The sequence below is a fragment of the Primulina tabacum genome, chromosome 3 (genome assembly GCF_025594145.1).
Source record: "Primulina tabacum isolate GXHZ01 chromosome 3, ASM2559414v2, whole genome shotgun sequence".
Lineage (NCBI taxonomy): Eukaryota > Viridiplantae > Streptophyta > Magnoliopsida > Lamiales > Gesneriaceae > Primulina > Primulina tabacum.
In genome coordinates, this window is record NC_134552.1 from 6993941 (window position 1) to 7010664 (window position 16724).

At 34.1% G+C, this 16724-nt stretch overlaps 3 protein-coding genes across 3 annotated transcripts; 1 reads left to right on the forward strand and 2 right to left on the reverse strand.

Annotated features, from left to right (window-relative positions):
- Positions 1-1225: 1225 nt before the first annotated feature.
- On the reverse strand, positions 1226-2784 carry LOC142539720 (U-box domain-containing protein 26-like). Its single transcript, XM_075645364.1, has one exon. The coding sequence runs from the start codon at positions 2482-2484 to the stop codon at positions 1273-1275; it is 1212 nt and encodes a 403-aa protein (XP_075501479.1). The 5' UTR covers positions 2485-2784; the 3' UTR covers positions 1226-1272.
- Positions 2785-5911: 3127 nt separating this feature from the next.
- On the forward strand, positions 5912-9864 carry LOC142539721 (3'(2'),5'-bisphosphate nucleotidase 1-like). The gene is made up of 6 exons (XM_075645365.1): positions 5912-6006; positions 7864-7937; positions 8155-8360; positions 8856-9066; positions 9373-9471; positions 9558-9864. Exons 3-6 carry the CDS (start codon positions 8242-8244, stop codon positions 9645-9647), a joined length of 519 nt encoding a protein of 172 aa, XP_075501480.1. The 5' UTR covers positions 5912-6006; positions 7864-7937; positions 8155-8241; the 3' UTR covers positions 9648-9864.
- Positions 9865-14240: 4376 nt separating this feature from the next.
- LOC142539722 (ABC transporter G family member 5) lies at positions 14241-16254 on the reverse strand. Its single transcript, XM_075645366.1, has one exon. The coding sequence runs from the start codon at positions 16177-16179 to the stop codon at positions 14281-14283; it is 1899 nt and encodes a 632-aa protein (XP_075501481.1). The 5' UTR covers positions 16180-16254; the 3' UTR covers positions 14241-14280.
- Positions 16255-16724: the final 470 nt, after the last annotated feature.

The window sequence follows — 16724 nt, forward strand, 5'->3', positions numbered from 1 at the left end:
AGAAAATAGAGGTTTGGAGCAAAAAAGTTCAAAAATTTAGGAGAGGCAAGAGCAAATATTATGAAAAAACGAAAAAAACGTATTTACTTTTTAGGCCCTTGGGCATGAGTCTTAAACCCGAAATATCATCTCAAACTTAAGGCCTTACTGATGTATATCAAGTTTATTATACGAAAAAGAACGTTAAAAAGGATGTGTTCATACGGAAAAATACGACATTTGTCCCTTTTTGAACGGGTATATATCTAATGATTTTTTAAAATTTTTACAAAATTAATTTTTTTAATATTATAATGTGATATATATAATGAGAAAACAATATGTTTTCCTGGTGTTTGGGTACTGAATTCTCCGTCCAAAAATTAGTTATAAAGCAAACATTTTATCATATCCCACTTTTAGGCCGAAAGCATCACGAGTAAAAGATGAACATGAGTTTGATTTTATTTATTTAATTTTTAAAGGGAATATAAATAATAATGGTATTTTAGATTGGCCTAACACATTTTCAAAATAAATAGAATAAAATATATTTAATATGTTTTAGAATAACATATTTTACATAAAATATCTGGATTTAAAAATGCAACACCTTAACATCACATATCGAACATATTTTATCCACATGCTACAGTGTATTTTCAATGTAACTTTTTTTTTTCAAAAAAAAAAAAAAACATTGTGACTAATTTAATATATTGGTTATTTGAAAAATTCTTACAAATTTTAGTTATTAATTAACGATATAGAATTTAATATATATTTTGAAAAATTAATATAAATCACCCTGATTTAGGATAGTTTCCCACTCGATTAAATAAATCCATGTAATTTATAATTATATGTTTAAATATGATATTTTATCTATAATATTATTATAATAAACATAAAGTCCTATGTTTGGAGTGGGCAATTGATTTTTCTACAACACTAGCCTGTGACTTTTTCAAGCAAATAAATACCAATTATGATTGAACCAAACTTAATTCCTCCTTCCCAATTTATACTTCTTTCTATTTTACACTATATCCTACCCCAAACATAAATTTTGCTCACCCCTAGCCACGGGGACATCTTTACAGCGTTGTCGATCCAATCATATTTAGGTCACGTATGATCTTTTATTCGAGATCAGAATCTAACAACATGAAAAATCAGATATTACCAGAAAATAATAACATAACGATATAAATCGAAAAAACTATGCTTGTAAAAATTTACAATAATCATTTACAAATAGAAAAAAGAAAATATTAACGAATACAAGGCCGCTTACTCCAACAGATGACTAGAGTCTTCGCTCCACATGGATCTAAACAACTTCAACAACATCCTGGCCTTGGTCTTAGTCCTCCCACTGCACTGGCTCTGCAGAAGCAGCAGCAACTGAGTTAAAACCCCATTAACAATGGCTTTTTCCCGACCAACTCTTGACTCGCAACATATAATCAGGAGCGAATTCACCGCGCTTTCGCTTCCTTCGTGGTTCGACACTCTGAAAACCATCTTCACCAGCGAATCGACGCCGGACGGATGGTTTAGCACAATCTCTTTTGCAGTGTCCACTGATAAAAGTCTTTCGATTGTTGACATTGTGATTGATGCTAAGTTCTTCTCGTGCTTGTCGAGGTTTGATATGTAGGATATCAGCGCTTGAAGCGCACCTTCTCGTACTAGATTTCCGCGGTTTGGTTCGAGGTTAGATAGTGCTGACATTGCCCTGATCCCAGATTCTACTTCCTCGGACTTGTAATGGATGAGATGGACGATTCCTTTCGAAATCTTGGTCGATTTACCGATCTTTTCGCAGAGGACTCGAGTCTCTGGTGTTGATGAAATTGCCTCCACTACTAGACATAAGCTTTTCTTGATGCAAGAGCTCCCTTGCTCGAATAAATGAATGAACCCTTCAAAATTGGAGTCTTTTTTCAGCATGTTGAGACCTTCTACCTCACTAAAAGACATCAATTTCAGGGCACAAATCAGTGATTTTTCAACAAGAACCAAACTTTCTTGAATATGCAAGGTCTTGGCATTTCTTAAAGCAAGTTCAAATAGTAACCCAAAGAAATCTAATCTGATCAGGCAAGAATTGCTGAAGGGCTGTTCTTGGAACAAAGAGTCGATCTTTTCCAGCACTTGTAGCCTGTTGTCCAATGTGGATTCATCTGACTCAATAACTTGCTTCATCAAATCAAAAGAAGGATTGGCATCAGTAAGCTCGACACATTCTTGCTGGTTTTGGGTGCTGGATTGGAGCCACTGGTTGATCAAATGACGAAGTGTGCGATTAGGCACAATCGAAAGGTCGTCGAGCTTTTGCATTGTAACGGGGCATGTCAAGTTCCCCGCGGCGAGCCATTTCTCAATATGATACCTGTCATATGTTAGTCCGGTGCAGAGAGTGACAGGATCTCTGAACAAGTCTAGACTTATGGGGCATGTGAATAAAGGAGGAACTGCCATTTCTGCACCACCCTTCATCCAAAAATCAAGAAACAATAAAAGAAAGATGAAATTTCAAAGTTTGAAAAAAAAAAAAAAACTTGATAAAAGATGGATGAAATGCATCAAGATTCAACAGTGCTGATAATACAAATAGAAATGTGATTGTGGGAAATTTGGTGACATAACATATATAAAAGAACAAGAACATATGGCAAAGGGATAAATGTTTATGTATGATTGCTTAGTGGATGAAAGGTGGGGTGTTTTAATAGCAACTTTTGTTCATAAATTTGCAGTTTTAATCTGACAAGAACACATGCAGGGCTTGACCCAATGGAACAGGGACAGTCCTTTTCCATAATTTTATTTGTATTTTTATTTTAAAAAAAGTTCTTTTCGACTCTTATCCGAAATTCGGGATCTTTAGTCCTAAATAGGACAGAAAGAGTTGATTTGTGGGAAAATTTTCTAGTATTTTGGATCCAGTCAGTAATTCTTTTGAAAAATCGATTTTTTTGTTTTCTTTTCGAAACCTATGACCGACCTACCTTGGGAGATAGGAGGGTATTTTGATGAAAAAAATCTTGGTGGAGGGAGTGAAGGAAAAACCAAAAGATAATACAACAAAATGGCCATAAATTTAGGGAGTTGTTTTCAGCAGTATCCCAATGGATTAGAAATAATAATAGAGCATAATTACAAAAGGGAGCTACTATTTGTTGGCCTACATTTGCCAGTCAAACTGACTTACCTAAGAGGCACTAATTGTTTGGTTTTGAAGTTTGAATGCACCAAATTCTATAGTTGAATTTGAATCAGGACAAGAATCAATGTTTTGGGGGTGCCCCACTAAACACCATGTGCAAAGTGGAATAAATTTTTTTAAAAGATAATCATATGAATTTGTAAGCCAAAATCAAAGAAACATGATTGTGTGAATTCATTTTTCCATTTTTTTACCTTCCGAATTTTGTCGAAAAATCGAGTTTATTTTTTTTTTCGATGAGATATTTGTTTTCTTTGATCAAATATTTCACTTTCGGCGATTCGTTAGGACTCGATTTATTTTATTTCGATAATTTTTAGTTTGGGGTCTTCTCACAAATTGGACGTGTTTAAAGCAGTGGGTTTTTTGCAGATTGGAGATGTAATAGTTTGCCCCTTTTTTCTAGCATATAAATATTCATCCACGTCCGCATGAATGGAAAAACAAATAATTTAGTCGAGCATAATAAGTAAGCACGACTGCTTTTCATTTTAGCACATAAATGTTCCTTCGTGTTGTGCTGAAAACTGGTTTATTTCATCCTATCCATGTGGACATTGCCCCCATGATAGGATGGATGGCTAAGATTTGCCCATGCATATGTAAGATCCACTTTTTTTTTTTGAAATTGTATATGTGGCAATATCTTACCCGTTGAAATGAAGTGAGAGTAGTGCCCACCTGAAAACTACTCGAATACAGGAGCTTATTGAGAGCATTATGGGATCAGCATGAGCCCGGATAAATCCACCTAGCAAAGGTCGAGTATTGTCCAGCGTATCGAGCCGGATGGGATCACATATACTTGGTATGGACCACATGCATACAACTCATACGCCTCCTTGGCCGGGGGCTTGGCATCCTAAAGCTAGACAAATAGAGAGGAGCTTGCCCATGCATGGGCCGAGAAAACAGTTAGGAGCATCACCCTTGTTAATTTAATTGACCATATACTTCACACTTCTAGCTTTTCGCTCATTCCCAACTCTTTTAGCACACCATGCTACTAGCATATCCAAAACTCCTTAGCACAATCCGCACTCCTTAGCTGATCCTTAGCTCCTTAGCATTATCACTGCAAAGTCTTCTTTAACTCATCTCTAACTCCTTAGAATATCCTCAACATCTCAACTCATCCAACACACCTTAGCACACCTCTCGGCTCCCTTCCTCGCTTACCACACTTCATTGCTCACCTCCCTACCTACCACTCCTCCTAGCTCGATGCCACCATGCGACAACTGATAGCTCTTTTTGACCCTGAACACCTCCCTTGGTTACAATTGACGCAACTCCAACTACTTCACCCACCATCCACATCTTAACTCTTTAGCACACATCTTAGTCCCTTGTCATCTAGCTCCTTAGCACACATTGTTAGCACGCCTCTTAACCCTTGTCATCTAGCTCCTTAGCACACCTACCATGGCTCGCTTCAACTACCCAACCTAATAGACCGGTTCTCCGACCTGGAGATGGGTCCGACACTGCCATCCGTGTATGGACCCATGTTGGGCTCGGACATATGATTAGTCCACTTGTGGGGTATCACAAACATACCTCTTGCATTTGAATTTTATGTTAATTTCTTTCAATTTAAGTGTGGTAGAAATGTTAGAAAAATCTGGTATGAATGGTTGAAATAAATCAGTTTCTTCAATGTTTGATATTGAAGTCGACAACCGTCAACCTTCGGGAGAAACATATAGCTAACTGAAAAATAAAAACATCACCCATCAAATCTAGCCATTGGGGTAAAATAAGAGGAAAATTTTGGCTGCAGTTACTCTGACATGCTCAACCATTGTAAAACACTGGCAAAAAAATGCACATGCAATGCATGTGTTATTATTATTTTAAATTTGATCAAATAATATTAAACAATTAACACGAAATTATTTTCAATTTAAAAGGAAAATTTTGTTTAGATTTTTTTTATGTAAAATATGGAGTGATTTGATATGGTTTTTGAGTAGGGTGAGAATGATAATTACGGAATTAAATATTTTGGTGTCCCATAAGTTAGTTACAGGACACCAAAATATAATATTAATAATAATATAATAATAATATAATAATGTGACATTTGTGGAAGACAAACCCAAGCTACGAGACAAATAAAATAATAATAATTAATTCATGTTAATAACTTACAATTGTGGAGCGACTTGATATATTTTAAGTGATATTTTATGTGAGTAAATAAGAAGCGATTGCATGGTGATCCAACTCCACAACCCAATTATTTAATGGGCTCAATTTATAGCCCGATTGATTAATGGGCTCCTTTTATTTTCTGAATCATACTGACGACCCGATTTTCTACACGCCCTCTTGACTTCGAATTTCGAAAATTCGGCTGGAAAAAGAAGAAAATACAGGAAGGATACAAGCATGAGTAGCTGAATCGCTGCGCTCTAGGTATCGGATCCAGGGAGGTACTGATTACTGTTTATGGAATCTAATTTATGTTAATTATGTACTACATTGTTGATTATTTATTTTCTGTGAAGAAATAGTGGGAAAATTAAGTCCTCTCTTGATGGTAAGTTAAATGTTCGTTGAAATGTCTATGTGGGGGAATACCCAGATTGTTTGTTTGGGCGAATTTCTGTTTGCCCAGTTAATGTTAATGTTGATTCGTTGGGGGTGGGGGAGTGAGAATTATCGTTTTTGTTTTTGTGGGTAACACGTGTTTTGCTGCGTCGCTGCACAGAAGGTGCAAAGGGCATTGTCGCAGTCTGATGTCCAATCAAAATCCGATAAAAGTCCTGTCACCGTGGCGGATTATGGTGTACTATCTCAATGCATAAGTTCATCTGGGATGTTGACTGCCTATCTAACAAGCATCGAGTCTAGTTTTCAAATGGTTTGACTCAATAACCGTCTTTCATATCAGATCAACTTAAATCAAGGCTTAATTTATTCTTATATCTATGCCTAAAATACATTTAAATTTTTTTTGAAGTTGTGCTCCGCATCAATTTAATTTCTACGTGGTAAACCCCTAAACCCATTAGGCTACAAGATTGAAAAGTTTCATCTTTCGCTGGGGTATTCTGTGGGTTACAATCCCTTTCTATAAAATAATAATAAGACAGCTCAATTTCTTTCTAAAAAGAGAAGGTTTTGGGATAGAATGAAATGAGGGAAGGGAGATCTTATTTATAGGGATCCCCATCTCATGTAAAAATGTATCACATGCTTTCTCTCCCCTTTGTGCAACCACTGTTTTTGACAAATAACAAAGAAAACTGCAAATGCAAATCAACTCACATATATTTAACTCATTACAAAAGCGTCCATATCTTATTCCTCTTCTAGGACTCAACTTGAGTTGATTGTTGTACATTGAGAACCTCTGACCTAATTGGTTCTTGTTCTACCTGCTTCAGAATAACATGTGACTTATCTTCCACCTGAACTGCAGTATTAACAGAATTTTTTTTTGTCTCTCTTTATTTTGTCATCTGCAGAAATACTATTGATATTAAGTTTATAAGCAGTGATGTATATGCATTGCTTTGTATAAATGTGAATGGATGTGAGTGGATTCACAATTATAGCTTTCCTTTTTCTTTGGTAAAAAAGAGTGGGTGCAAAATGGAAAAAGCAAATCTATTGTGGGTCCCTTCGATTCGTAATATCGTCATTAGCTTATACTTACGGTAGCGGAAATATGTATAATCCTTGATTTTACAACTTATAACCCAAATTCTATCAGTACAGTCTCGAACAAAAGACAAGAGTAAGTTCACGATCTTATTTTCATTTTCTCAATTCCATCCTATTTGGAGTCATGAAATCCTCTGGAATTTACAATAAATAAAAAATAATAGAGATTAAGTTTTTGGGGACTTAGTGAGGAAATAAAATTGGGTTATATATTTATAGATGGCTATTAATGCAGTAATTCAATATGAGATGACATATATCAGTAGTAACGTATCGTTATAGAAATATCTTGTCAAATGAAATTCAGTGACTGTTCAGGACTCTGAAGTGAATATTGCGGGCTAAAGATGTGGCTTTCACCAACATTGGGTGTAGCACTTTTCCCAACGTACTCAAGTAGAATCTGTACAATCGATCATTTATTTGCCTTTTGAATTCACGTTTCCGGATCGAAGTGACGTTGTTAAGATTAACCATATGTCAGGGTTTAAGCCTGTTGTTAATTGGACTCATTTTCCGGGCTGAAGCTGCGTTGTCCAGTTGTCTGGGCTCATGTCATTCATTCAGTCATTCTCAGTAATAGTCGATCGGTAACCAGTCAAGAAACGATAGATCCAGAAATTCAATATGAAGTGTAATATGACCAATAAATTAAGAAATGCACAATATGAAGCAATATATGAATAAATCAGTGGCTTATGAAACTTTACGGTAAATTCCAGGTCAAATATCATATATCATTGAAGAAACCGGTAAAAAAACCTCATGTTAGAGAAAACCTCATCTCGGTATGGGGAATTCTTTAAATATTTAAATTACTATTAGAAGCTGGAGCCATCGAGATTGTATCAGCTCATCAGAATAATCCAGCCTCAGATTTGGATGCAACGTAATGATTTTTAGCTTTGAAGTTGCCAGGCCACGATTCAAGAATCAGTATCTTCATTTTACTCATGCTTGCATTTATTATGCAGGTTCACAAGCTATTGTTAGCTTCATATTGGAAAAGGAGTTGCCATCGGTATCATTTTCTTTAGTTGTCGAAGAGGTAGTCCTAGAATTCTTGTCTTCCTGTTGATCTGTAAAAGTGTTTTGTTCTGGCTTCTCTTTGATCTTTTTAATATATAATAAATAAATTGGATTCTTTCTTCCTTTCATTTGTTCCCTTCTCCTTGGGGAGAATGTTAGGTATGAATTTTCTCCTATCAAATTGTCACTTATTGTGTTCTGCTTGATTGGGAGTTGTAAAGTTCAGCTTTTTTTAGGATTCAGGAGACCTCCGAAAAGAAGAAAGCAAGGAAACACTGCATCGCATTGCAGAGCTTGTGAATGAGACCCTTGCTACTGATGGAATGTCTGAAATATCACCTCTATCCGAGGAAGACGTACTTATTGCTATTGACAAAGGAAAATCTGAAGGGGGTCCCCATGGCCAGCATTGGGTTTTGGATCCTGTTGATGGTACCAAAGGGTAAGTAAGTAATTCAGGCATGCCATTATGACTCGATCCTTGAACATTTTCCTACTTTTCTTTGATATGTTGATATGTTAGAGACATGGCATCTGAGAGATTCAACTCTTGAGTAAATGCTTGTCACAATTTGTTTAGATCAAGAGCATCTTCAAGAGGCATGGGAGATCACAGCAATGAAAAATTCTTTATAGCCGGCAAAGTATTTTACCCTTATTCATAGGTGCTAATGTACGAGAACATGCTTAGTGTCCCACTCATAACTCGCGTCATTTATAAATATGGAAAAAGAAGTGAATATCTGAAAGCTTTATGAATTAGAGCTGGATGAAAGGGAAGAAAAGTACAAAAAAAAAAAAAGATTGTTGGGAGTTCCTGGAATCAAAATTTCGTTTACTTTCTGAAGTTGGAGTTTGAAAACTTGGTTCGATTTTATTTTTAAAGTCTTGTGAACCCTAGTTGGCAATAACTCACCAGTTTTGCCTGAAAATGCAGATTTTTGAGAGGAGATCAATATGCTATTGCATTAGCATTGCTAGATGAAGGGAAAGTTGTGCTTGGAGTACTAGCCTGCCCGAATCTTCCTTTGGGATCTGCTACTTGCCACTACCAACGCAACCCTGACAGTAAAGTTGGTTGCCTATTTTTTGCTCAGCTTGATGCTGGAACATATTTGCAGGGCCTTGATGGATCCTCGCCAACGAAGGTTTCTAGCCCTTAAGCATGTGGTGACGTGGTTTTATTGATGCTTCTCCTGATCCTTTCTAAGCTCGTTGCTGCAAATTACTATGAAAGCTAAAAAAACGAGCGTCGGAAAGGTGAAAATATTGGATATGATTTCTTGTTTACCCTGTAAAGTTTTGGTTAAGTGTCAAACCTTCGCTTTTAATTGTCGGGAATGTGGAATGTATATTTTCCATTTTGTTGACATCCTTCAAATTTGACAAAACACTGAACATTCAATTTGGATTATGGGGACTGACGTTTATGTCTGGTTTTCCTATTTGTTCAGGTGCATGTAAGTCCTACTGATAACCCTGAAGAAGCATCATTCTTCGAATCTTTTAAAGCTGCCCACTCAATGCATGAATTATCTAGCATGATTTCGACGGTACTAACTATTTTATTTATGTCCTTGCTTGTGAACATTTAGTATTATTGCTACGTGAAATCTTATGATGCAGAATTTATTGACAGAAACTTGGTGTTATAGCGCCACCTGTGAGGATAAATAGCCAAGCTAAATATGCTGCTTTGTCTAGAGGAGATGGAGCCATATATCTGTGATTCCCTCACAAAGGTTATCGAGAAAAGATATGGGATCATGCAGCTTGATATATTGTTGTCGCAGGTCGCTCAGGAATTCGTGTCACTTAATTTGTTATTTGCATGAAAGCAACATCATATTATTGATTATGTTGTTTATTTACTGTAACCACTTATTTGTCAAACATCATACGCAGATCAAAGGGTTGTGTTTAAATAAGTTTTGAAATAGATGAAATCAACCAAATGACTGTCTTTATATTATTGTGCAGAAGCTGGTGGGAACCCTTTGGACTTCTCCAGAGGAAGATATCTCGATCTGGACACAGGAATTATCGTTACCAATCAGAAGTTGATGCCGTCTCTGTTGAAGGCTGTTCAAGAATCCATCAAGGAGAAAGCTTTTGATCCATGTTAGAGTTTGATCATTACAATTGAACTAAACAAATCGAGCTCAAATAGCTCCAAATCGGATTTGACTTCAAGACAATCTACTTTTTAACTGTGTGTCCCATAAAAAATAAAATTTGAGCTTAAGGTTTAATATTTAATACTATCCTGTTCCTTTGGGAAAATGATATGCCACACCACTCTACGGCCACACATTTTGTGGAGAATTGGTGTTGTGTGGATATACCGATTCAAAATATACACGGTGAAATTCATACGATATAACATAGAATTCACATTCGTTACAAAATTCGCATTCCTAAGTCCCTTGTTTTTACTACATAAAATCGAAAGAAATATGGTAAACGACGAATTTGTGGTGTGGCACGGTATCTACATGTGAACATTAGTTACGGATGAATATGGTTCGTATTTGGTTAGTTTATCTGATTCACTACTTGTTCCGTAACTTTAATAAATATTTTATCATATAACAATTCTTTATATATATTAATATACCGACGGACGCATTTTTTATAATTCATTTGATTTATATTTAAATGAAGATCAAATATAATTATAAGAAATAATTAGGGACTATACTGTAATTTTGATATATAAATTAAAAAATAAATTGAAAAATAAAAAAATAAAAAAAAATGATCTCAATAACAATTGAACCTAAACCCCAAGAAACAATGAAGTCATCCGCTGAACTGCATATAACTTGCATTAAAATTTTTACATTTATTAATATATAAAATTATTAAAACAGACCATGACACCAAAGTTAGTTACTCTAAGTGGGGTGTATTCAATTCAGAGTTTTGATGATTTTTAATGACTTTTTCAAATGATAGACTTTTATGGATTTGATAGATTTTATTGACTTTTCCAGAATCTTACAGATTATAAACATATTTATGTGGATTTATGTAGACTTTTTTGCAAGATTTTTATAGACTTTTGTGGACTTTCTTTTATAGAATTTTATAAAACTTAATCATATCATATTATTTTTTTATTAATTTCTTTGAACAAATAATTAATTGACATATTCAATTTGAAATTATTTTTTCAATATTTATATTAATAAATAAATTTACTTATTTAAAAGTTAAATCATTTAATCTTTATATGTGTATATATGTGCGTTTGTATGGATGTTTGTAAATTTTTTAAAATACATCAATTGATTGATCTGTAACCTTGTTTTCAAATTGATAATATACATGTGAAAATAATATTATTTACTATTGTGTGAATAAATTTTGTATAAAAATATCATAGCTTACATATTAATTGAAAATGCTAAAATGAATTTAAAAAATCATGGTTGTTACGAGATTATTCAATTATTAAGAATTAAGCAACATTTTTTTGTATCATATTTTATTATTATTGAATATTACATTAATTTGTATAAATCATAATTTAAAAATCACAAAATCAATTCTAGAATTCAAAATTTCATGTGATATTAAAATAAAAAATTATTAAATGAACAATCAGCCAAAAAATGAAAAATTTGAAAATGAAATATGAAAATATATACAGAGACACTTCGAAAATTTGAGAGATTGATAGAGATAGATGAGAGGAGAAAAGATAAGAAGAAAAGTGATGTGAAGCGACAGATAGAAAAATAAATAGCTTGTGTATGAGTTAGAAATTTTAAAAATCCATCCAAATCTTTGGGTTGAACCAAATACAATTTTTTACAATTTATAGTTGTACCTTAGGCTTTAATGTTTGTATGTTAATGAATTATATGAAGTTATTAAAAGTCTATGGAAAATTTGAATACATATAGACTTTAATAGAGTTTTTAAAAGTCAATGTTGAATACTATTTGACTTTTTAAAACTCTATGAAAGTTTATTTTGAATTTCACTAGACTTCTATAGAGTATGTAAAAGTCTTAATTGAATACATTTAGACTTTGAAAATCTATAAAAGTAATTAAAAGTCAATAAATCTACTATATTGAATACACCTTCTTAAGTGTCTCAAACTTAATAAAATAGTATAGAAGTATATATATATATAAAGGGTGAGGGAAAATAAATTTGACAATTGTTAAATTTAAAAAATAAAATAAGTTTGATTTATGGATATATATCTATAAAATTATTACATACTGAAAAGTTTAAAAAAATTATCTGCCACAGAAACTGGTAGTGCAAAATGAGAGAAAAGTTCACGGGAGAAGCGTCACGGGTTGCACGAGGACAAAATAAATCTTTATTTTCATAAAAATTGTGTGGCTATGGTTTTAAATAAAGAAAAATTATGTCAAAATGATTGATATTTTATACTTTGATTGAAATATCATCCGTAAAACGACATCCTATATTCAAAAAAATCTTCCTCTTTAACTCTCCACCACATAAAAGATTCATTTGATATCACCATGGGGACCCAATCTCACTTGTTCATATCAACATATCATCGACCTTTGAAACGTGGCATGTCAATGTTACATGTTCAAAAGTTTTGGGGGTCGTTTATTTGGATGGATGAGATTGAATTCGATGAAAAATTACGTGATTATTAAAATATTTGAGTTAGATATGGAATAGTAATTAATAAATAATAAAGGGTTTCATTGCATTTATTGAATTTGATATCAGATGGTAAATTATAATTCTAACCTTTTATAACTATTAGAATGAGTAGTTTTGTAAACCCAAAAACGAAAGGCAAAAACTTGTGTGAAACGGTCACACGGGTCGTATTTTGAGATACGAACATCTTATTTGAGTCATCCATGAAAATTATTACTTTTTATACTAAAGTATTACTTTTTATTGTGATTATTGGTAGGGTTGACCCGTCTCATAGATAGAGATTTATGAGACCGTATCACAAGAGACCTACTAAAAAGAAAATTATGAAAAAATAAAGAAAGAAAGGATAATTCTCATACATACATATATATATATATATATGATTTAATAATGGTTTTTAGTGAGGGTAGTTAGGGTAGAAAGAATGGTAGGGGTGTGGTGGTGAAAAGAGGGAGTCCGTGAAAATAGTTTGTCATTTAGGGGTCAGTCTATACGTACATATGTGGCAAAAAACTAGACCATCTTTTTTGAACAGATATCTCCCTTTTAGCCATTGCAATTTGCATGTGACCTCTCCACTCTCCATCGCCACATATTGTCTTACCCTAATTGCCAAAGGGAATTAATAAAATAATTTTGTGATTTTCTCGTATTAGTTTTCTAGGCAAAAACTTATTTAAGACGATCTTACGGATCGTATTTTTTTGAGAAGATATATTTTATTTGGGTCATCCAATAAAAAATATTACTTTTTATGCTAAGAGTATTATTTTTTATCATGAATATCGGTAGGTTTGACCCGTCTCACAGATAAAGATTCGTGAGACCGTCTGACAAGAGACCCACTCAGTTTCTAAAACTATCCAATAAAATAATTTACATGGTTAACTGATATCAGTCATGATGTGATATTTATAGGTGATGAAAAGCCAAGCCAAATGTTAATTTGATATGTATATATAATGCATCGTTAGATGATTACGATATAATTTTTGACTGTCATATGATTTAAAATATTTGAATTAAATATCGTAATCGATTTTAGTTTTTTAAAACAACAAAAAGGGTTTCTCTGATGAACTTACACAAAAATATAAACTACATTTTCTATGGTTCATATTTCATATTTGGAATTAAATATCTGAATCAATTAGTTCACTCACCAAAAAACCTTCTGCTAAAGAATCCATTATACACAATAGCCACCATAAATTTGATGAGCATAATGTTAATAAATGTATTTTGGAGTGTATATCCTATAATTTGACAAGTGTCAGCCTTTATCCTTTACACCAGATTATTTCTGGTAATTAGGACATAGACTGGATAGTATATCTTAATATATAAGTAAGGTAAGTAATTACATTTGAAGTTAGAATAGTATCTTTTAAGGTATTTTGAACTCAAACTTACATATATCACATCAAATTATAATCCCTTTTAATCTCTATCTATGACTGAACTTTCCTTTTCTTATAAAAAAATCATCGTTGTTGATAGTAATACAACTTAATCGCAAAAGAGTTTCGAATTATTGTAAATGATTTAAATCAAATTATTATATATTCTATAATTAATAAACATTTTTTGAACATTTAAGAACTTCATCATGTATTAAACACCATTCACAAATTCACCCCTACACACAAGGAAAAAAGGCAAATCATCAAAGATTTTGAGAGGAGAAAGGATGTTCAGAAGAAAAAACCTCTGATCCCAGCCCCAGAGCATTTACACCTCAAAATAAAGTAAGAAATAAACCTATATACCAAAATAAAACCAACCATAATCACATAATTCCTCCATCTACTTTGCTCATTCCCAAATCCTTCTTCTTTAAGAACAACTTCATCGGTGATCACACACGCTCCGAACATTGAATCCAAGCACTTTTTCGAATTGGAGAACTCATTGATCAAGAACCCTTCGAAGGGATACTTAAACAATGAAATGTAATGCATGAAAATCCAGTAATCTGGTATCCCTTCCTTGGATATGAAGTATCCTGAAAACAAGAAGAATGATCCCATGACTGCTTGGATTACGGAGTTTCCGATTATGAAATTCGAGACCAATGCACTGAAACAGACCACTACGGAATTGGCTGTGTAGAGAATCAACCAGATTAGCAGCAAGAAATGCAAGAAAGCCATGAAACTGTGGTTTAATCCTACTAGCCAGTATACCGGTATGGCGAATAAGATTGCTAAAATCAGCAAAAATGGCAAGTAAACAAGGCCATTTGCTATTGCGTATGATGAAACTCTATAGCTTCCACTTGAGGTTTCTTTGGTTAGAATTTCCTTTTCTTGCAAGAAGATTGGCAAGGCTTCCGTTGTGCTTGACAGCAAAAATGTCAGGATGAATGCGAATAGCCCGATTCTTTCTTCTGCGCCGAATAAATCATCTTTAACGTTGTAAAATATTGATCCTAGAACAATCCCAGACACAAGCATCTGGATGGTTCTGCAGGCGAAAAGCTCTTTTGTTCTGTAAATGTTCTTCCAGAATCTGTGAGTTAGAATAAGGGTTTCCCGCATTCTTGAATTAGCGAAACCGTGATAAAAATCGAATCCAATTACATCAATGCATTCCTCATCTATCACCCTGGATTGTTGAAAGAGCTGCTGTAGAGTGGAACGTCCTGTTTTCTTCCGCCCTTCTTCAACTACTCCCTTGTTTGAATGCTGCTGTATGGGTGATGGCTCCTGATTCTGCTTCATTGTTTCAATGGATTCGATGGCGAATTCGATCACATTGACATGAAGTGGGATTTCTAATCCCATCAGACTCAGATTGAGTGACAACAGATCCACTGATCCATGATGCAAGACCGATCCATTTGCCAGCAACAGGATCGAATTAAACAGTTTCACTATCCTGAATCCAGGCTGATGAATGCTCAAGATTATAGTCCTCCCCCGAGTTTCCGCCATGGATTTCAACATGTCGATTATCTGAAGTGCTGAAATGCTGTCAAGCCCTGATGTTGGTTCATCAAGTATCAGCACTTTTGGATCATGTATCACTTCAACACCGATCGAGACTCGCCTTTTTTCCCCGCCAGATATCCCACGAACCCTGTCATCGCCCACTCGTGCTCCAGCAACATGATCCAGGCCGAGTTCTTGCAAAAGGGACTTGACCCTCGAGTTCAGTTCATGATCAGGGAGCCGTAACCGGAATTTCGCACTGAAACGGAGAGTTTCTTCGACGGTCAGGAGTGGGAACAATGTGTCCTTCTGTGTAACATAGCCGGAAACTTTCATGAATCGGGACTTTTCGAGTGGCTGTCGATTGATGTATATCGATGCAGATTGTAGCGTGATCTTCCCCGCAAGAATTTCGAGTAATGAGGATTTCCCAGCACCACTTGGCCCAACAATGGCAAGAATCTCCCAAGGCTTTGCTCTCAAGTTGACATCTTTGAGGACTCTTTTGATTTCTGGGCTTGATTTTTGTTCTACATTTTTATGAGGAAGTTCATGTAATTCTTGATCTCGAACATTTTGAGGGTGTTTGATTTGTTTTTTGTGTGTGTAGATTGTGTAGTTTATGCCTATAGCTTCAATCTCACAACCTTGTTTCTTCATCGAAGAAACTCGATTTTCTCTCCCTATTTTTTTGGCAACTTCTTGATTTTGCTAGCGATAGATAAAGTTTATATGCTTTCAACTTTGGCCAAATGTTAGAGATTTTTAAAAAAAAATTTAATATAGGGAAATTAATATTTCAAATATATTGAGAAAAAAAATAGAAATTAATTCTTAGGAACCAATATATATTCGAAGTTTCTGGTAGATCGAGGCACGTTTACTTGAAATGAAATTAAAATTTTATTTTGTTTAACAGCTTTACGATTCAAGAAATTACTGGCTGGAGTTGGTCGATGGCCCAATATTACAACTCACCACAATTTTTGTTTGATTGATAGATAGTTCACGTGCATGCACTAGAGTTTGTATATGGATAGCCATCAATTTTTTATAGCATGGAATTATTGGCAATAAATGTTCACATCACACATGTCATTTTAGATTTTACTTTTAAAAAAAATAAATCTTGAGAATTGTCTAAAAAAGCAATGGATTTTGAGTGGAAAAATTCATGACTACGAAATTTTGAAATTGGACACTTA

Excerpts from the sequence above, each read along its gene's own strand:
- LOC142539720 (XM_075645364.1), bottom strand. The coding sequence starts at position 2,484 with ATGAAGGGTGGTGCAGAAATGGCAGTTCCTCCTTTATTCACATGCCCC.
- LOC142539721 (XM_075645365.1), top strand. The coding sequence starts at position 8,242 with ATGTCTGAAATATCACCTCTATCCGAGGAAGACGTACTTATTGCTATT. Across the intron at positions 9,067-9,372 it reads ATGGATCCTCGCCAACGAAG|GTGCATGTAAGTCCTACTGA; the intron begins GTTTCTAGCCCT and ends CTATTTGTTCAG. Across the intron at positions 9,472-9,557 it reads TATCTAGCATGATTTCGACG|AAACTTGGTGTTATAGCGCC; the intron begins GTACTAACTATT and ends ATTTATTGACAG.
- LOC142539722 (XM_075645366.1), bottom strand. The coding sequence starts at position 16,179 with ATGAAGAAACAAGGTTGTGAGATTGAAGCTATAGGCATAAACTACACA.